Raw genomic sequence first — 20,154 nt, forward strand, 5'->3', positions numbered from 1 at the left:
GATTCAGGAGGTCCTTGAAATACTCCTTCCACTGCCCTAGTATATCCCCATTTGAGGTCAACAGCGCTCCATCCCTGCTGTAAACAGCATGGGTGAAGCCCTGTTTCCCTTGCCTAAGTTGCCAGAATATTTCTGAGGCCGACTGAAAGTAATTTTCCATGTCCTCACCAAACTTCTCCCACACCCGTGTTTTTTGTTTCTGCAACTGCCAAAGTCGTTTTCCGCTTAGCCTGCCAGTGTCTGTCAACTGCTTCAGGGGTCCCACAGGCTAACCAAGCTTGAAAGGTCTCCATCAATGCGACAGGCACCAACAACGTTAAAGCCACAGCTCTACACAGCCGCCTCATCAAAGGAGGCTCAGAACACTGCCCATTCAGGCTCAATGTCACCAGTCTCCCTGGGATGAAAGAGAAGTTCTGTTGGAGAAACGATTTAAAGATCTCTTGGACATTGTCAGGCACTCCCAGCACACCCTCAGGACACACTTACCATCAGGTGGTGATCAGTTGAAAGCCCACTTCCTCTCTTCACCCAAGTGTGCAAGACTTGAGGTCATAGATCCAACAATATAATTATAAAACGTATCACTGAGCTCTGGCCTAGGGTGCTCTGGTGCCAGGTGCACTTATGAGCAGCCTTATGCTCGACCAATCACACCCCTCAAGGTTTCACTATTTTTACCTACGAGAGTTGCCCAGCAGAACAATGGAGTCCCCAAAGGGAGTGCCTTCAAGCACCCCAGCCAAAGTCTCCAAGAAGGTCAGATACTCTAAACTAGTGCATATCAACAGACAACAGTCAGAGCCTGTCCCCCGACTCAAAGCCAAAGGGAGGCAACTCTCATTCACTGGGGTGAACTCCAACATACTGGCGCCTAACTGGGGGGCTATCAATAGACCCATGCCTGCCCAACGCGTCTCACCCAGGGCAACTCCAGAGTGGAACAGAGTCCAGTCCATCTCCAGGAGTTTGGTTCCAGAGCCTGAGCCATGCATTGAGGTGAGCCCGACACTGACTGGGCAGTATCTCTCTACTTCTCACACCAGCTACGGCTCCTTTCCCACAACAGAGGTTATGTTCCATGTTCTTAAAGCCAGTTTTGCTAGTCAATGATGGTTCCGTTGAGGTCCCCTTCTTGGACTGCCTATTGACCGCAGTAGGGCCTCCAGGTATATATGCACTTTTAAGAGGTAAGATATGGAATGAAGAAAGTATTACAAAATGAAAATGCACACAAATTAAAAAAAACTTAAAACATCTAAGCACCAACATATACTAGGACAACCATTCTCTCATTTTACTAGATGTTGTTTGTGCTTGTCAGATTGCATGTCATCAGGTTCTTGGCAGAGAGCTGCATTTATCTGGATTATATTTTCTGTATGAATGTGATAAATTTGGCAGCAGTACGGCGTCACACCGCACTGTAGGTGTAAATCCCACCCACTTGACATGCGTAGGGGATTGTAAGCTCTCCTGTGTCTCTATCTGTGTCCAGAGTGCAGAAACATGCGCTTTGGTGCAGTAACATCACTATACTGACCATTTCTATGAATGCCCCCTGTAATGGACTGGTGTCCCACCCAGGGTGTCATCCTGGGATATGCAACAAACTGACAATGACCCCATACTGGATACGCTGAATGGAAAAGTATGGATTTAAACTAACACGTCAGAATATTTCTATTTCACCTTTGTGAATCAGATGTGTGTGTGTGTCTCTGTCTATATATATATAGGTAAGAATGTATGTGTGTGTGTGTCTATATATATATATATGTGGAGGTGTAATGTATTTTTTGCCAGCCAGTCAAACAATGGAACGATAACAAGAAAACGCTAACAGGGGTGGATGATTATGATTTGCTGCATCTTTCATTCAGGAATGTGACAGCAGGACTGATTAGCACAGCAGCAGGTGGTCAGACACCAGGAAGACAGAGTCCATCGTGCTTAAAATATGATTACAGCTCAGGGAAAGTAACTGAGGGAAAAATTGTCAGGTTAAATGACAGTTGGGAAGCATGGGCACAGGTCACTAACGTCAGACTGGCTCTGTAATTAACTGGGAAGCTGGAGAAAGTGGCCAGTTAGCCATAGTAACGTCAAAGGGACAGAGAACCACAACAAAGCAAATACTCATGGGGCGGAAATTAGTCTTTTAGTTGCTGTTTTTTTCCCCATTGTATGCGGTGATCTGCATTAAGTTTGTGGAGAAAATCAGTAGTTTCGGTTTCAGGAAGAGCAGTTAGGATCTCGGTTCAGGTGAATTTTTGTTTTGCTGCTTATATTGAGGTCACATCCTCCGACTTTGTCTTGGTAATTGAATCTACTGCTTTGAGCACTTCGTGGTTAGGTATATTAGAGTCTCAAGCTCAGTCTTGAATAGGTGAACATTTGGACTGTCTTCATCTAAAAAGTTGAAAATTTAGCACGTTAATATTTTCTCTGTTTCAAATTCACATCGATAGCACATTCTCTTTTATCAGATAATTGCCCCAGCTGCAAAGCAACGGCATATAACTGCTCACTGCAAGTCTGCTCTTAGCGTTTCCGCATCCCAAATATCAGAACGCCGCTCGCATCAGTGGGTTCCCGCTGTCCTCGTCTTTCAGCCATCTGTCACTTCTAGTCAAAGAAAAGCACAGAAAAGAGCGGACAGAGAAATCTGAACGGAGTCCTGTCACATTTCTGCTGTAAAAACGGCCGACAGCCATATGACTCAGAACTGCACAAGAGGGCAGAGTGTGGCACTATAAATATTACACTTGGGAACCATGTGTTTGTACAGATTTAGTCTTTCCCTTTTCCTGTGTCTCAACTGAGTGTCTTCACAGACCACAGGGGCCTGTCACCCCAACACCTCCTGCCGAGTGCAGGGCATCCGGAACTATAAGCATCAGGTCCAGCTGAAAGAATAAGCCTGATCCTGGATCAGTGGATCATGACTGAACTACGTAAGGGGAACAATGTTTGAACTGATGGGGATTCCAGGACCCCCTATAAGAGCTCAGGGACCTCCCTCTCAAAAGAGAAAAAATACGTGCGGTGGGGGGGGGGGGGGGGCACCCTTAAAATGATCTTATAAGATGCAGTGTCATCTCCGGAAGGAGACCAAACATAAGCAAAGGCAAAAAGTGCCACAGAAGTGACAGATGGGACAGACCACTCTTTTCTGCTTGCCTGATTTGTTTAAGACCCAAACTGGATCCCCGTACCCTCCTGTCATCTGCGGTCGTGAATCTGTTCTCTCTTCCGACCCAAATCACATTATGAGTTATTTTAAACCACACAATAAAACAAAACGCTGCTCATGCGGAGAAAACCTGCTAGTGTGTTTTTTATTTCATTCTCTTATGTTTGCCCAGGTCTCTCAGGCAGCCCACGGACACTGTTTTTCTCTTCACATTGTACAGATGATTCCCATGTCATTTTCAATATTACAGGTGACGAGGGTACAGTATCGCAGGAGAGTGACATGAGCAGCTGGGGTACAGAGCATGTCACACGCCCCTCTGATATCACAAAGCCAAAGACACAGCTGCAGAAATTAATAACTAGACCACTAAATGCACCTGTTATGTTATTCTTGATCAAAATTAAAGCGTGGTTAGCATCCAGGGCCTGTCAGTATGATTACCTAATTAACAAGAAAACTGACCACAAATAAAACACAGTTATATATAGCCACTGTCAGCTACAGTCGACAGAGGGCAGTGCTGCGGTTGATGAGTGTGTCTATACTCAATTTGTACACAAACTCCAATTAGCTATACAGGAGCTGAGGCAGATTTGCCTGCATAAAAACAAGCAGACAAGGCAGAAGAAGGGAAACTTTAAAAAAAAAAAACCCACAAGATCCTATCTCCACCCAACGTCTCTCAACGCTAAAACAGTGTTGAATATATTACAGTCTTAATGGACAGCTGGCGGTTCCCACGAGGTGTAGATGGAAAGCAGAGGCCCTAAAGTCTCGAAACATACAGCATGCACGGTGGACGGGGTCCGGGGGCCCATGCCCAGGCTATCTTTTGGGCCTGTCGATGTCGTCGATGGCCGCCAGCAGCTTCTGTCTGGCCTTCTTGTTGATGTGAGACCCCAAGCAGACGTTCACCAAGTTGGTCAGCTGCTTCATGGAGTACTCCTGTCCAATAAAGACACGCGTGACGGCTCATCATCGAAGCCAGAGCGAGGAGCTAATTTCTGCCAGCCATGTGATCAACGGCATCCCTTTCTCCAACTTTCCCCACCAAATTTTCAGTATCTTTCCATTCAATGCAGGCGAGATGCAGGAATTTGTGAAATCTAAGACCTACAACCAGGATAATGTTTATAAAATTGCGGCCAATGGAAGAAACAGGCTTGTACGCAGCGTTTCCAGTAGGATTCCAGAAAAACTGAGAGAAGAAAAGGATTTAAATGCTGTACAGCCACCCAAGAGCCCAATTTATGGTGCTTTGACACACTGACTTTTTAAAGGATGCCTGTAATGTGCAAACACATGAGAAACACAATGGTGACAGTAATGGCTGGGCTGGCCAGTACAGCCATTGCATTAACTGATAAAACTTATAAATCAAAACAACATATTACATTACATGCAATTACTGTTACAGTGTGTGCAATGAGAGCAGTGTCAGAAACTCAAAGTGGGAGGGTGCTGGGAATTTTCTAGATTACCAAGTAAGAATTTTTTTGCACCCTTGAAATGATGAACACCACAGAAGCCTTGGTGTCAAACTCTCGATGTCCTGCTTCGCTCCATCACCCTCAGCACCACCCCCGAAATCTCGCAAGCGCTCTCCACATCGACAGCGAACCTGAACTGAAGCAACCCTCACCCTGTGGTTCTTGATGAACTGCTCCATGTCGTTCTCCGTCAGATAGTAGGCCTTGATGTAAGTCTCCACGAACTCCTTGTCGGGAATGGGCCGGATGTCGGTCAGCTTCTCCAGCTTCATGAGGAACTGCTGGAAGTCGAGCTGCATCAACGCCCGCCCTTCATTACTGCACTTCTTCACATTGGCGTAGCTGGCGGACACAAGAGCAGGGAACGCGGTCAGCAGAACCACAGGGCAACAGCACGGCGATAAATGGGTGGCATTGACATGACGGTCAAACACGCTCAGAACACGCATGACCGTGGGGGGCAGACATCGCAGGACGCTGAACCGAGCTCAGCATTCCAGTTCGGAGCAGATAAGTAGCGGCTTGATGATTCTGGTAAGAGATCTCTTACGATACCAAAAGGTGGATCTGCGGCGACCCTGGGGAGTTCCACAGATTGGGGGGCAAACCCTCTGAGGCCCACAGCCTACTGCACAAAAAGCTGAGGCTTGATAAGATGCAATCATCCAGGCGTACCGAGCACAGCGAACGCTATAGAGTGGAAATGGTGCTTCTCCGGAGAGGCGACTTCCGATAAATAGTATTTTTAACGCGTTGTCCATTTTCCCTCGATGCGATGACAGAATGCCTTTTCTCTCCTCCGCTGCCTTTTCATACACCATTAAAGACATCACCCCTCAACTAAACTATTCTACACTGCGTGCAAGATTATTAGACAAGTGCTATTCTTGATAATAATTTTCAGCATGACTTAAGCAGAGTGATAAGTTTTTTTTGCTCATTGCAAAATTCTTTAGAGAAAATGTTTAATTTTTGTTAGCTACAGACTAATTTAAGAAGACTTGATTATCAGTATAATTATTAGGCCTTCAGAAAACTAAGTGGATTTTTCTCACTTCAACAGAAATAATAATAAAAAACAATTTCAGTTATTCAATCTATACAAAGAATACCAAACTCTCGGCTGTTCTATACAGTCCACTTTACCAAGCTTAATGTCCTGCATAGCCACCTTTCTAGCCATTGACCATCATGAGCCTCTTATCCATTGCACCAGTCAAGGTTTTGATTCGATCCTGTCCTACATTAGCTGAGGCAGCTAGGACCTCCTCCCAGGCGCTCTGAGAAGGGTACTGCCTACTACTGCCTGCTAAATCTCACACTTCAGTAAGGCCCAGTAGTTCTCAATGGGGGTTAAGTTATGTGATGCGGTCAGGTCATCATTAGATCCCCGTTCAAGCCTTTCTTGGCTAATTTATGGAATGCTTTGATGCATGGAAAGGGGCATTGCCCTGCATGAATGAGTTAAATTTTACACCATCTGCAAGTCAGAAAGGTACTACAAGGTCATCACTCCTCCACAACCTTGTTGGTACTTGAAGGTGTCCATCCACATGCCCATCCATGTAGTCCATCAAGTCGCTCTCATCTCATATGTCCACAGAACCTTTGCAGAATCAGTTTCAGATGTGTCTGTGGCCATTCTTGACATTTGAGCTTGTATGTCTTGTTGAGTTGAGGTTGTGATTGAGTGTTTGGGATCTTGTGACATACTACATCCATTACTTCCAGACAATCCATTCACATTGCAGTTCTGAAAAATGATGGCACTTGATGCTAAAGTCTTCCCACTAAACACTTCTTTTGTCTTTTTGATTGTATGGTGATCACGTTTTAAAAGTTTTGCATCCCTCTGACAGGCACTTTACTGTTTTCATTTTTTTTTTGGCTCCTCCTAAGGTCCATTTTGATAGTAAAACTATTTTTCGTTGCATTAAATGAACAGGGTGGCCCTGTTGTTGCCTTACGCCCGTAGGACTAGGTGTTCGAAACCCACCTCTGCCGTGTGTGTGTGTGCGCCACTGAGTCTGTAAATTCACTCCATGTTGTGTGGGATTCTTCTGACTACTCTGGTTTCTGCCCACAGCCCAAAGACATGCAGCTGACATGGAAATTGCAGGGCAGTACTTGCACGATTGCTTGTACATGCACCTCGTGATGGAAAGGTGCCCCCTCCCCGCAACCCTGACCAAAATAAGCAAGAAGATGGATGGATGTAGTAAATTAAATAATGTCTCACCCCGACTGCCAGGGAAAATACACAAAGGCATGATGGGACAGTGGCAAAACAAACGGCGTGGTCATATGAAATGTCAGGATGTCCATCAGCGAGCAGGAGCCGCCGGCTGGACGCTCACACAGACGGCGGGAAGTCTGCCCGTGCGTACATTCGCCTCGCTCACGTTGTGGTGTTTATCATTCCGACGCGGCCAATGGCTTCGTCGAATACGATCTTCCGCCTCCAAATAAGCATGTATATTCCAGACTTTTTTCAGCAAGGTGTCGATGCGCGTGGCTCGCAGTCGTGGGTCTATCTGCAGACTAATCGCCGCTGGACCGAGAATCGTGGGCGGCAGTGGTGGCGGCGGTGGCGACCTCATAACAGTTAAGATCGCCGCGGCAAAGCAGCGGCCGGCTCACGTTTCAGTGCACACAAACATGTCACCAAGCCATCTGATGTCGTAACACACCCACACACCCCATTTCTGCATTAAAAACATTATTTATAATCCGACAAGATCCAAAGCTGCGCCACGGTTCTGACTGAAGGTGATTGATTTTCTCTTGGGGCCGCTGTGTAAATATTTGCCTCCCCGCTTGATGTTTCTCCAGAGACGGCCCCGCTCACCCCTCCACCAGGGTCCTGTTGGCCAGCCGGATGCACTGCTCCCACAGCACGTTGGACACGGGCAGGGGGATCCTCACCAGCCTGGAGACATCCCCCAGTCGCTTATGGAACTGCTCGAACTCCTGCAGGGGGGGGAGGGAGGAAAATCCACAGACTTTTTACAGCTGGTTGTGAATCGAACCTCGCAAGAACGTAGATTAACCCTTCACTCCCCCAGAGAGGTGTGGTGAAATATGACTGTTTAGACCTGAAATGAAGTTAAAGTCTGCCTCTGCCAGAGTGAGCTCCCAGCCCATCGTATTGCAGCAGCCTAAAATAAACCTGTAGGTCACGCATTTAGACGGCAACCATCCTGGCTCAAGCATGCGATCCAGCGGCCCAGTTGTGCTCTTGAACAGCCGCTGCTGTGTGTTGTTTCAGCTGCAACGGCACCGGTTCTATTTTCCTTTCGGCCATCGCATTCTATCTTGCGGATATTACGTCGCATTCTTCAGAATAAGCGTGGAGCCATTGTGCACGTTTTGACGGCCTCTGAGAGGCCCCGATGCTGTGCTTTGCACTAAGGTTACCCGAAATGGGGACAAAGTCACATGTCTCTGCGGTCACCAGTGGTCATTTAAACACACAAACGGGTAAGGAACGGAAAACAACAAACCAGCAAAAATGCAAAAATGAAAAACATGGTGCCTTTGGCTACGGCTAATCTATGGCTAATTACAATAACACGCACAGAATGTTCTTCAACAGCGGGAAGATACTAAAGTATCCGGGAAAAAAAACCAGGAAAATACAGGAAACATGCAAACTCCATACATAAATAATCCATCCATCTGTCTTCAAACCACATAATCTTCCCGGGGTTTATGGCTGGATGGCTAGCGTATCTATCGCAGGCAGCACAAGGCCGGGGAGCATGTCAGCAACGTAGCAACGCATATACTATACATAACAACATGCATTAGGATACAAATGAGAATCATCGATAATATCCATAATGAAGCAAGGAAACAGACATCAAAGGCGGTGATGGACCGAGAACGATCGCGATGGGAAGGAAAACGTAACAGCCATTGCGACTGGGCTGACAACAGAGTGATAAACCCTAAGCTGGAACAAAACTCAAGCTTCCCAAGTAGTTATTAAGAGTCTCTTACAGACATTATTCCCTTGGAAAGATGGCTATTATTATAATAATGCCAGCCATCATTACTGGAAGCCAGGGTTAGAAAGAATGTACTGCTTTAAGCAGTGAAATATGGAAGCGTATACAAAGAAATTACCATTCTTACTGGAGCATCAAAAATAATATTTCCATTTATGTTCTGTTATGAGATGAACACGTGATGATTTTCTCAGTTCGTTTCTGCCAGAAAAACAACCTGGTTGATAGATTTTTTTACACACACACACACACACACACACACACATATATATATATATATATATATAAATAAACAGATACAGACCATATAAACACAGAAAAAAAAAAAAATATCCGTATCTGCATAATAGTCCAAGTAAGTGCCTGAGATTAACAATGTAAATTACCACCATTATAATAATCATGTCATTAGGACAATCACTGTAACTGTTCATATTGTTATATAGCTATTTTTATATACATGCATTTATGTAATAGACACTCAATAATTATCTCAATTAATTTAGCAAAACTTACTATTCAAGGGAAAAGAGAGATCAATTAGGCATCATGAAGAAATTTTACTGGAAATATTACCTAATTTAATTTATTCAGAAGTGCCCAGGCAGAAGGCGAATGCGTACGTACCGACTGCCCGCAGTCACGCATCACTTAAGCGTGCTGAAATACCAGCATGCATTTCTGCTGGCCCCACGGTGCTGGCATGTGGCGATTTAATTTGCGGGGCAAAGGCAGGTACACGGATTTCTACCAAATTCCCAGGATAGGTGGGAAAACATTCCCTGTGAGACCAGGTGCGTACGAGCTGTCAAACGATAACCCATGTTTGGAATTGTTCTGACTTGCAGATCTGGCCTTTCCCATGCGTTCCTCAAACAAATGGCATGACAGACTAGGCTGAAGACACAAGTAGAGAAAACTCTGGTTACAATTCTGTGACACTAGCTGTTTTATCACAATACTTGGGAACATCATCATTTGATTCCTGTACCACTTATGAAATAACTGAGGGGGTGGGGGGGGGGGGACTGGAGTAGCTAGAGGAAACCCCAAGACAACACGGGCAGAACACGCAAATTCCACATACATGGTGCCATGGCCACCCAACCTCACACTCATAAAAAATAACTTTATACCATAATTAAAGCATATCAAACATTCAGTTTTAACTACACGCTCTGATTCTGATTCCTCTAACAGCATACGATCAGTGTTTATATTTGAGAAAAATACATTATTTAATATTGCTGTTAAAGTACCTATCATCCATATATGTCTGGTATATTATGGAATCATCATAGCCTGGTTTACGGCTGTAAACTCCACACATACAAGCCGTAACACGCAGCTGCTGATACTACTGAGTTTGAGCTACGGATCCTGTTCTACATTTGCTTTTGGAATTTGGCACCGACTCTAGGAAATATCTTGAAGAAAAAAATCATCAGGAAGGGCAGTAGAAAATGATGACTCAATCAAACCATGCAAGCATTTAGAGAAATCACCTTCAGATGGTGCCTGGGGGACTATCCCCAGAAAAAAGTCATTCCTGGATTTAATGCGCGGCGTATAGGACATGTAGCGAGACCTCGCTCACGGGACTATTCCCAGGAGTGGAGCTTCAGCTGGGAAAAGTATTTCTTGGGCCGCTTAAGTTCCAATCAGGACCACAGGTATGATCCGCCAGTGGGCAGTGAGGTCACGGCGGAGGCTTAGCGGTCACAGCGTGTGGTCAGAATGAGCTCTGCAAAAACCTCCTGAGAGACGGGGGATGCTGAAGTCGTCTCCTTCCCCAATTACAAACATCCTATTTGGCACATAGACACACACAAAGATATATATATATATACTTACACACACACACACACACAAACAATCCCTGACACACTCTTAAAGTGAGTTTTCCCTCTATATAGATATGCCATCAGCTCCGGCTGTAGTTAGTTAATGACTCACAGCCAGATCTCAAACACAAATCAAAGTTGAAAGATCAAGCAGCTTTTAGACTCTCTTAAAGCTGAATAAGATTAAATAAAAGTCCCTGTGGCTGTATCCCTCTGTTGACATCTTTGGTATATAGAATATATTTTGTCCGTACTGTTGTGTCCATTTGGGTTGTCAGTGTTCATATACCTTTCAAAACTGCAGATTCACTCAGGACTTCTCCAGCAAATGAAAAATGATTCATAGACTGTTTCATATTAATCTGACTCTAACAACATGTAGGAACGTCTAACGCTTACAGCACAACATGTTCATGTCTAGGGTTTTGGCTGAAAGTTTTACTCAAAGAGACTTGGTGTTTATTTTACAAGTACTTCAGCTTAAGCAGGGTGTATTGTGGGCCTGTAGAGAGAGGCCTGGGTCCTCACTGTGACAGCTTGCCATAACTCATGGTTACCTTAAGAAGGACGTCCACATAGACGTTGTGCTGGGACATGATCTCCTTGATGTCCCACTTGACGCCAGCCATGAGGAACAACATCTGCTCGTATTCGATCGCCTTGGCGGCTACAATCCAGTAGATGGGCTTGCGGAGCTCGCTGGCCGTAGACACCGTCTGCCGGAAGCAGGAAATAAACTGGTGGCCTTCAGGACACTAGGTTAGCTGGTGCTAATAGCACAAGCTAGCAGACACCTAATAGAGCCCCACACAAAGTAACACACTGTTCCCTGAAAATGGCTGCTGTCTTTTATTTATTTTTCGGTTATTTATGGCGAGGGTCAGACATGTTTTCACACGACAAAATTAATAGATAGCTCAGGTGGAGGGATAATGTTTGGGGGAGGGGTAGGTTGAAAAGTGAAGCAAAAAAAGGGGGCACTGACTGGCCGGCATATTGCAGGGTGGGGTTCATTTCAGTCAGCAAACCTTTTTATTAATAAATAACAACAAACTAAAAATAAAACAGTAATTTTGGAGACGAAATGAGGGTACAGGGGTCTAACCTGCGAGTAGAACTGCTGCAGGAAGGGCTTCTTTGCCGCAGGAATCACCGTGTCGAGGTGAGACTGCAGGAAGTCGAACTGCTCAGCCAGAAACACCCTGTGAGGCAGCGGGGAAGGAGAAGAGAGGAAAAGGGAGCAGGAGAGGAGGGGACAGGAGTACAAGAGGGGAGGTGAAGGAGGAGAGGGGAGAGGAGGGTGAGATGTCACACTTAGGCCTTAAAACTGGTTAATTTTTCTGCATAGAATCAACCCTGTCAGTATGCTGCAAGTACAGCATAGCCAGGTACCCTCCGCTGTGGCCTAGACCTTAGCCTGACTCACATCTCCTCTCTGTACATCGCGGCAACACGGACCACGCACACGTAGAAATGCTCAGGCTACTTGCGGAGGCTACAGAGGGAGCGCTGTGTAGGCCGGACACAGAAGTGTAAACCAGCCTTGAAGGGGGACGTCAGTGCAGCGCATGGGGGGGGGGGGGGGCGGGGGGGTATCACTGTCTTGGGGACGGCTATAGTCATACAGAGAAAATCTATCCATCCATTTTTTGTACGTGTTTGTCCTATGCAGGGTCGTAGGGGGCTGAAACCTATTCCAGAAGCTATGGGCACAAGGCAGGGAATAACCCAGGACGGGGCACCTACAGAGGCAATCTATGACATGTTTTTTAAAAAAAATAAATAAATGAAAACACCCGGCAGGTACATACATACGCACCCCCAAAAGACATTCGGTGCAATATAATATAATCATGGGAATATATAGTATTCCCAAAATTTGTATGCTTTATTTTCTTATACATTAAACATGTAGTACTGGGGGCTCTACTGCCATGGGGACGGCTGTAGACGGGTGGGTGGAATCAATGATGATGAAAAACTAAGGGCTGGGGAATTTTTATTCATTGTCACATTTCAGCTGTTTGATGTGTATAGATTACGTTTAACGCAGAAGCAGAGCCGTCGCTGCCGGTTTCGGGGGGAGCCAGTGGAGCGTCAAGCGGCCGCCAGCGCAATCTTAACGAGTAATTAGCTAGCAGTGCGTGTGCCTGAGAGCCGGGTGGTGACTCACGCTAACGGGCGTCTAAAGCGGGCTTGGGGGGGCGGAACACGGGGGCTTCTTAAAGGGCTAATCGGGGATACGTCCAAAAAGTTTACTGCCAAAATAATAAATGGATTCGCATGACTACTAATTAGACTCTGTTCCAAAATAACAAGACAAACGTGTGTGATGGTTAAAGTATCTTTTCCAAATATCGTACGGACAGTAATGTCATGCTGGTTCGAACAGTGCAAATTCTCTATAGATTACTGGGTGTAGCTTACGAGACGGGGCCGGTACCCGGGTCTCGTGTAAATCCACGTGATTCACGGCGACTCTGCAAATCGGATTATATGTCATTTGCGGGTGACGGCACACGTTTACGACGGGGACACGCTGCGGCAGGATTGAGCACGATGTACCGCTTATCCAGTTAGTGCTGTGTAAACAGACATCCAGCCAATAAAGGAAGACGGTTTTAGCAGCTCCCCTCCCCAGACCGTGATGTCGGTGTTTACACAAGCGCCGCTTCATTGATTATTCCATTAAAGCATACATAAATGAGGGTTACGCCAGGAGCAACCGTTAAAGATCCACTTAAACGCATAATGGCAGTGCTTAAAGCCAGGTGGATGCAGATCCACTGAGGTGTGGAGCTTGTCGCTGTCCTCACAGACCCTTCTGGACAATTAGACAATGAGCCAACTCCCTCCCCTCAGGGGTTTCCTTGTTGAGCTTTATTGAGAAAACTCTGTCCTGTTTTCCTAATCCGTCTCTATCCACCGACTTTCAATTATTAATTGAACCAGAAGTCACTGTATCGCCCCCTACAGGTTGGCCGGCAGAACATCCACAATGCAGCTCCAACGCTCCAAAGCAACGTGAGAGATACTAGTTTTGTCTCTCGTCTTGATTTGGTACAGGCAGTCCTGGTGGCCCCGCTTAATGAAAACATGGGGCAGCGGGTGACTCGGGGAAAGCTGCCACGCTGAGAGACGCAGGCAGGCAGGCAGGCAGGCAGTGTAACACGAGCTGGGTGATAAAAAGTATGATTTATGACAAGCTGCAGGTCTGAGACAGGAAACAGAGGCTGGGAAGGTGCTCACTGTTCCTGTGAGAAAAACTAAATGAAAACTGACAGTCCTGTTCATCTGACCCCCCCCCCCCCCCAGTTATTTGAGACCCTTTTGAAAATAAGGCAGCTCTTCGGAAGGTAAAACGGCAGCAGTGGTGAGGACGAGGGGGGAGATGCTTTACAGGGACTCTGTGGCCACCACACGCTCGGCGAGGCCGGGGGGGGGAGATGCCTTACAGGGACTCTGTGGCCACCACACGCTCGGCGAGGCCGGGGGGGGGGAGATGCCTTACAGGGACTCTGTGGCCACCACACGCTCGGCGAGGCCGGGGGGGGGGGAGATGCCTTACAGGGACTCTGTGGCCACCACGCGCTCTGCGAGGCCGGGGGGGGGAGATGCCTTACAGGGACTCTGTGGCCACCACGCGCTCTGCGAGGCCGGGGGGGGGAGATGCCTTACAGGGACTCTGTGGCCACCACGCGCTCTGCGAGGCCGTACAGCGTGCCGCCGTCCGTCAGCACCACCAGCTGGCTCAGGTGTGGACTGGGCACCTTCTCCTTGCGCTCCTCAGAGGCCCCGTGGCTGCTCCCCGTCTCCGCGGCGGCCTCCTGAAGGGGAGAGAAGCAAAGCCAGGCGCAGTCACTCCCCGCACCCGGTATCCTCCGAGGCCAGAGGGAGCAGCGGTGAGAGAGACAGACCACCCGCTACATACTTAATGTGCACATCTACAGACCACCCGCTACATACTTAATGTGCACATCTACATAAACACCACAGGTGAATGATTTTTATATGCCCCTCCCTGGAGCAACCCACCTATACAAGGACTTTTTAATCGCAGTTTTACTATTATTATTATTAATGGCAGGAGACATTACCTGCTGGTAGGCTAGTCCAGCGAAAATGTGCCATCATGCTTACTTTGGTAGAATTCTCTACACCACACTCCATCTAGACATAATTATAAACTATTTTTCTAATGAAAATTTCCAGCTGGCTGTGCTATGGCTTTTATGCAATGTAGAGCGTATAGAGGTGAAAAGATATAGCACATATGACAATTCATCCACCCACCCATCAATCCATCCATCCATCCACCCACTGCCTATAAGGGTCACAAGGCACATATATATATATATTTCCCACTTTATTTTTAGATACTCTAACTTCCAAGTCAATGGCAGGACTTCATCCCTGAACGTGTACAATAAATCTGTAATAACATTCAGACTTTCAGCCATCCTAAATAACCCATCACTGTGCATAGATTGGATTGCAGCAGGCATTTAATTTGTTTGGGAAAAACTGCCCTGAATGAACGACAATAAAGAAAATGATGGGTATTACTTCTCCGCCGTGACCGTCCGATGCCCCAACCCCATCCGGTGACCCAAACGCCTACCAAGGTCGCACTGAGGCCTGGGGCGTGGATATGCGTCTCCATTGCAATCCATCCAAGAACACAAGAAAGGAATGCAATCCTAAGGACACCTTCATTTTGCAAGTAATAAAGAAGAGGACACATCTACAGTAAAGGACAGGAGTATGCGTGCATTTTAACCATTATTCTAATTAGCATGCTCACCGCTACATAGATTATTACCTAGAATTTTTGTGCTGCCTGCGATAGGCTCCACCCCAAAGTATTTCCTCAGCAGGATAAGTGAAAATGGATCAAACTGTATAGTTTGTTATGTAACAGATTATATTATACAAGTTATGCAAAAGAAATCACAGAGAATAATTCAAATCGAAAAGCAGAACATGTCTCTTGGTATTCTATGGGAAAATGCATTAAGCGGGTTGATGAAGCGGATACCAGCACGGCATCTCTTGGCTTGTGCGTAAACACTGCAATATATCTGCATCAGCAGGCCCAGCGTCTACGGAGAAGACCTGAAAGCAAGACCCGTTCAAGGTCACCACCAGGTGGGCGTCAGTGTGAGGACAGTATGGATGTCACCCGGCTGCCTGCACAGAGAACTGCCATTGAAAAACAACACGCAGAGACAGTCCACTTCCTGTATGAATGTGGACAAATGTTCACGAACAATTCAGGGAATCAGACAAGTCACGGACTACATAGGCTGATTCTTCTTTATCTTTAAATAATTGAAATAACTTTTAAAAATGCACAATATTGTGGCAGACGTCGGAGCAAGTGTCAGAGCGGGTTGTAGCCTTCTGACCACACGCCGGAAGTCTGGACTGTGACTAGGACTTTCTCATATTTAAGACATAAATAATATATGTCCTGGTAACGTGCAGAATATAAAGCAGAGTGCCGTGACAGCTACCTACCGTCAATTGTGCGCAAGATGGTTTTGTAATTAGTCGAATGGCAAATTACATTTAAAAGCTGTTTTTTGCCCATGAAACAAATATTCAAGAAGAAATCTAATTACCCAGAAACCGAAATTACAAGTTTTAATATCTTTCTGAGAAAGATTAATTTCTCAATAACTATGTTTAAGCTTTTTACGGGTTGCACTGTAAAACAAAGAATGAATAGATCTATATAAATAACTGGCAACAAAAACAGCAAACTGCAAATTAAATTATGGTAACTATCGTACCGATCAACACAGCAGTACAGCGACTTAGCAGCAGAGCACAATCATATCTGAAAGCTTCATCCCATTACACAGCTTCTCTCTGAAGCTGATGTGCAATTCCAGATAAAAATCTGCACAGAAAGGACAAAACATTAAAATGCATGTATACCAATAGCTTTAAATTCAGAGGAAATACCAGCAGAAAGGGGCAAAGTTCGTGGCAGTTTTTATACAAACAGGAGCGTGTTGAAGTTTCGACAGCTTACTCTACCTACAGCGTGCTGTTGTGAACCGATTCTAAGTAACTTTCAAAAAGAATGGAGATGCACCAACAGAAACCAGAAGGCAAAATGCTAAACACCATGTGTACAGTTCACCAGCCCCCTTGGTGTGGTCTTCAATTTCAAGTCTATGTCGTAAATCATCAAACACCAAAAACTTCTGGAACTGGCACACAGTTTCCCAAGGAGTGATGCAATTATTCTTGAGCCTAATTACCCACCGCTACTCTCTCACCAATGATTGTCTGAAGACCACCATCTAAGCCAGAGCACTCTAAACATCATACAGTGTGAAGGAAACATTTCACCATGTTCTGCCGGTCAAGGTCAGTGGGCCACGACATTAATGGCTATCAAAACAGGGACTTCCGGAAGGTTCTCTAAGTGCCAGGCTGGTAAGGCAATTTTCCACATTTCATACCTTTCTGATCCAGATGCTTAGTGACAGACCTACTGTATTACATTCTGAGGTGTGTAGACTCATTCATCAGTTACAGCTGACCTCATGATGACATCAAAGGAGGTCAGTATGAACTGACAGGATTGGGGAATCCGGCTTTGACCTCCCGCCTCGACTCTACGTCCTTCCGAGTCAAATTTACTGTCACTCAGACTTAACTCCAAGGCTCAGAGTCCAAACTGTGATTCTTTGTCTGTCATTTGTCCAGGCAAACACTTCACTGATGTGTCAGGAAATAAATTGCTCTCTCTGTTATGGTCCAGAGGAGCGTAGACTGAGGAAAATTGATGGACATGAGAGCCGCCATTGTTTAGACTAAAGAAAAGAAGCGAATGACCCGAATGACATCAACTGCAATAAGCCTGATTACCTTAAAGCAAACAGACACATAACTTTCACCTCCATCTCTGGCCGAGGTCCAATAATCCCCCTTTTTTAAGATACCAGGAAATGCAGACAGGTAGCTCGAGGGGGCGGTATACGGCGCAGCAGGTTCGGCCTCTATTCCTGTGATTGGAAGGTCTCTGGTTCAAATTCCGTGCTTGGCAGAATAGCCACATTTCAACCGGGCCCTTGAGCAAGGTCCTCAACTCCCCAAAAATACTCCAGGGTGCTGGATGAATGCCTGACCTCATGCCCAGACCCCACGCTACACTTTCACCTCTATACGACTGTATGAAAAATTTAGCAAGAGGGAACACGTGAAAACTAACACATGCCACTTGTATAGATGACTTTTTTAAATGATATGATTCAATAATAACGACATGACCCTGCACACTGTCGCCCCCTGGAGAGCGTAACAGTCTAGCACATGTCCCCTCCCCAGTCCAAAGCTTGGAGCAGGTATGCAAACACATCTGAGGAAAAAGATCAGCACGCAGATCGCGTCCAATCGGTGACCCCACGGTTCCAAAGTCGCAAATCGACTTTAGGAGAAGAAAAGGGAATTAAACTAATGGTTTTCCGGGCTTGCGGGGGTGACTCATGCGAGCTGGGAAACGGAACAGTGCCAGAGTGGATGACAGGATGACTAATAATTAGTCACTTAACAGGAGAGAGTGTAACGCATTGGTGTGTCTACCGCGGCACCCCTTTGGCATAATGAGAATAAGAATGGCGTCGTAGGGTACAAAATGGCCTATCCAGAGCTACCGTCAAGTTCTACTCCATTTCGGTATATTACTGAAAACCAGTCAGGCGAAAAAGCTATACTGCCCCCCCAGAGACGGGGGCTCCAATCCGAATTCACTGGGCTACACCTCCCCTACCCAAAAAAGCGAAATCAACTCCAATCGCAAAGACCCACCCTAACCTTTTGAATTAAGTCATTATCCAAAATGTTGGAACATTTGACTTTTCCTATGCAAAAAACCAGCAGTAGCTACCTTTGTCATGAATTAACTAGGGTGAAGAGGACCTGTCGACGTTGCCCATGGCAACTGCTGACTTGTCGAGTAAATTCCAACCATCATTCCAGACTAGGGCAATGATGTATAAAGACGAGTGAATGAGGTATTAACCAAAGAGGCATAGATATGACTAAATTACAGTCAGCAGGCAAGTATCAGAGATTTATGCAATACCTATACATCTGGAGTAAAGGTACATAATTTTAGTAATAAGGGCAGAGCATGCAGACAAAACAATAAACTATGGTGCACAACTATGGCTGTTACTCCAGGTTTAAAAAGGAATAGTAGGGATAGTAATGGTACTTAATAATAGCCTACAAGAGTAACACAAATTCAGTATTAGGAGCCACTACAAACAGCAACAGGCTAACAGCCACGTTCCGTGATTTGTACTCAAGCAAAGGCAAGCACTCATAATATTTGGAAAGCTTTTGCCCCACAAATAAGACAAAATACATACAGACAATGAGATCTTTGTGTGCTCTCTTTGATGCGACGCGGCCAAGAATCGGCAACTGGACTCTTGGCCCGGGAGGAATCTGGCTGGGAAAGCAGCTTGTAAGTGGGACAGGGGGGGCCTGTGTGTGCTGGTGTGTTAACGGCGTGAAGTAAAGCCCCCCCCCCTCGGGGCTCCTCCAGTCAGAACCGGGCGCTGACGCAAAGTCGGGACCCCCGAAAAACACGCTTAGCAAAATGCCTTTAATTCAGAAAGAAATCCATCCATCGCTAATAAGCATTCTGTCTTAAGAAGAAAACGCAATGCATGCATTTACCACTGTTTACTTGGCCGATGCTCTCGTCCGAAGCGACGTCCTAGAGAGTCAAACCGTACATTACAAGCGTACAGCTGTCAAGCAGCCAACTGGATGGGAGTGCAGCAGGGCTGAGCTTCCAAAGGATGCCCAGTAATATGCGTCTCTATTCAAAGATATTGTTTGAATTTCAGCTGACATGTATTGAACGGGCCAGCTAGCTAAAAATAGCTGAAACACAGCAGAATGTTGAGAGAATGCTGCTGAATGTTATCATTACTAATGGTTCCGCTTCAAACAATGGCCAGAATTTTTATCATTAAACTTGTCTTATCGTAATTAGACAAGCAGCCCACCCCCCCCCCAGGCGAGTGGGGAGGGGGTACCTACAGTATATGCACTCTGGAGAGAAATATCCAAACCATTATATCCTTTGAGTAGGATTTAATTAGGCTTAATTAAGTATTTAATTAACTGAAGAATTATGTTCGTTCCAAAGCGTCAACATCAAGGATACAACAGTCATTGAGAAGTGAAGGATTAGTATTTAAGCTCAGGAGAGGAGTACAATAAAACTGAGCTGAAATGAACAGACATGAACAGCAAGAAATAGCACTTCATGAACAAAAAACACCGAAACTGACTTCTTAATATATTCCCAGACATCAAAGTTCTGAGAAACCCAGCAACTTATCCTAATTCTTATCTAAAACAATTTGAATAAGGGTAGTGAAAAGACAAACTACTGATAGATATATATATATATATAGATACACATATATTTTTATTTGCACTTTTCACCTGTTCCTTTTGCAAATGTTCCATTTTGAGAGCTTGTTTTGAATCACATGACCTTTTGAGATTAGAAGCGAGAGCAGTGGATTGCCATGTTCTACAGAGCAGTCCATTAAACCAGTGTTAACCCGGAG

General features: G+C 45.6%; 1 protein-coding gene across 6 annotated transcripts in view; it reads right to left on the reverse strand.

Annotated features, from left to right (window-relative positions):
- Window positions 1–3,314: 3,314 nt before the first annotated feature.
- The window catches only part of vps50 (VPS50 EARP/GARPII complex subunit), a 71,145-nt gene continuing 54,305 nt past the window's right edge, over window positions 3,315–20,154 (reverse strand). For all 6 annotated transcript variants that reach the window (XM_072706123.1, XM_072706125.1, XM_072706126.1 and 3 more), the window contains 6 exons: window positions 14,222–14,370; window positions 11,649–11,745; window positions 11,101–11,259; window positions 7,538–7,659; window positions 4,842–5,031; window positions 3,315–4,144 (listed from right to left, as the gene is read on the reverse strand). In XM_072706123.1, the coding sequence (XP_072562224.1) occupies window positions 4,025–4,144; window positions 4,842–5,031; window positions 7,538–7,659; window positions 11,101–11,259; window positions 11,649–11,745; window positions 14,222–14,370 (837 nt within the window). In that variant the 3' untranslated portion in view covers window positions 3,315–4,024. The remainder of the gene's footprint in view (window positions 4,145–4,841; window positions 5,032–7,537; window positions 7,660–11,100; window positions 11,260–11,648; window positions 11,746–14,221; window positions 14,371–20,154) is intronic.

The sequence above is a fragment of the Paramormyrops kingsleyae genome, chromosome 23, assembly GCF_048594095.1.
Source record: "Paramormyrops kingsleyae isolate MSU_618 chromosome 23, PKINGS_0.4, whole genome shotgun sequence".
Classification (NCBI taxonomy): domain Eukaryota; kingdom Metazoa; phylum Chordata; class Actinopteri; order Osteoglossiformes; family Mormyridae; genus Paramormyrops; species Paramormyrops kingsleyae.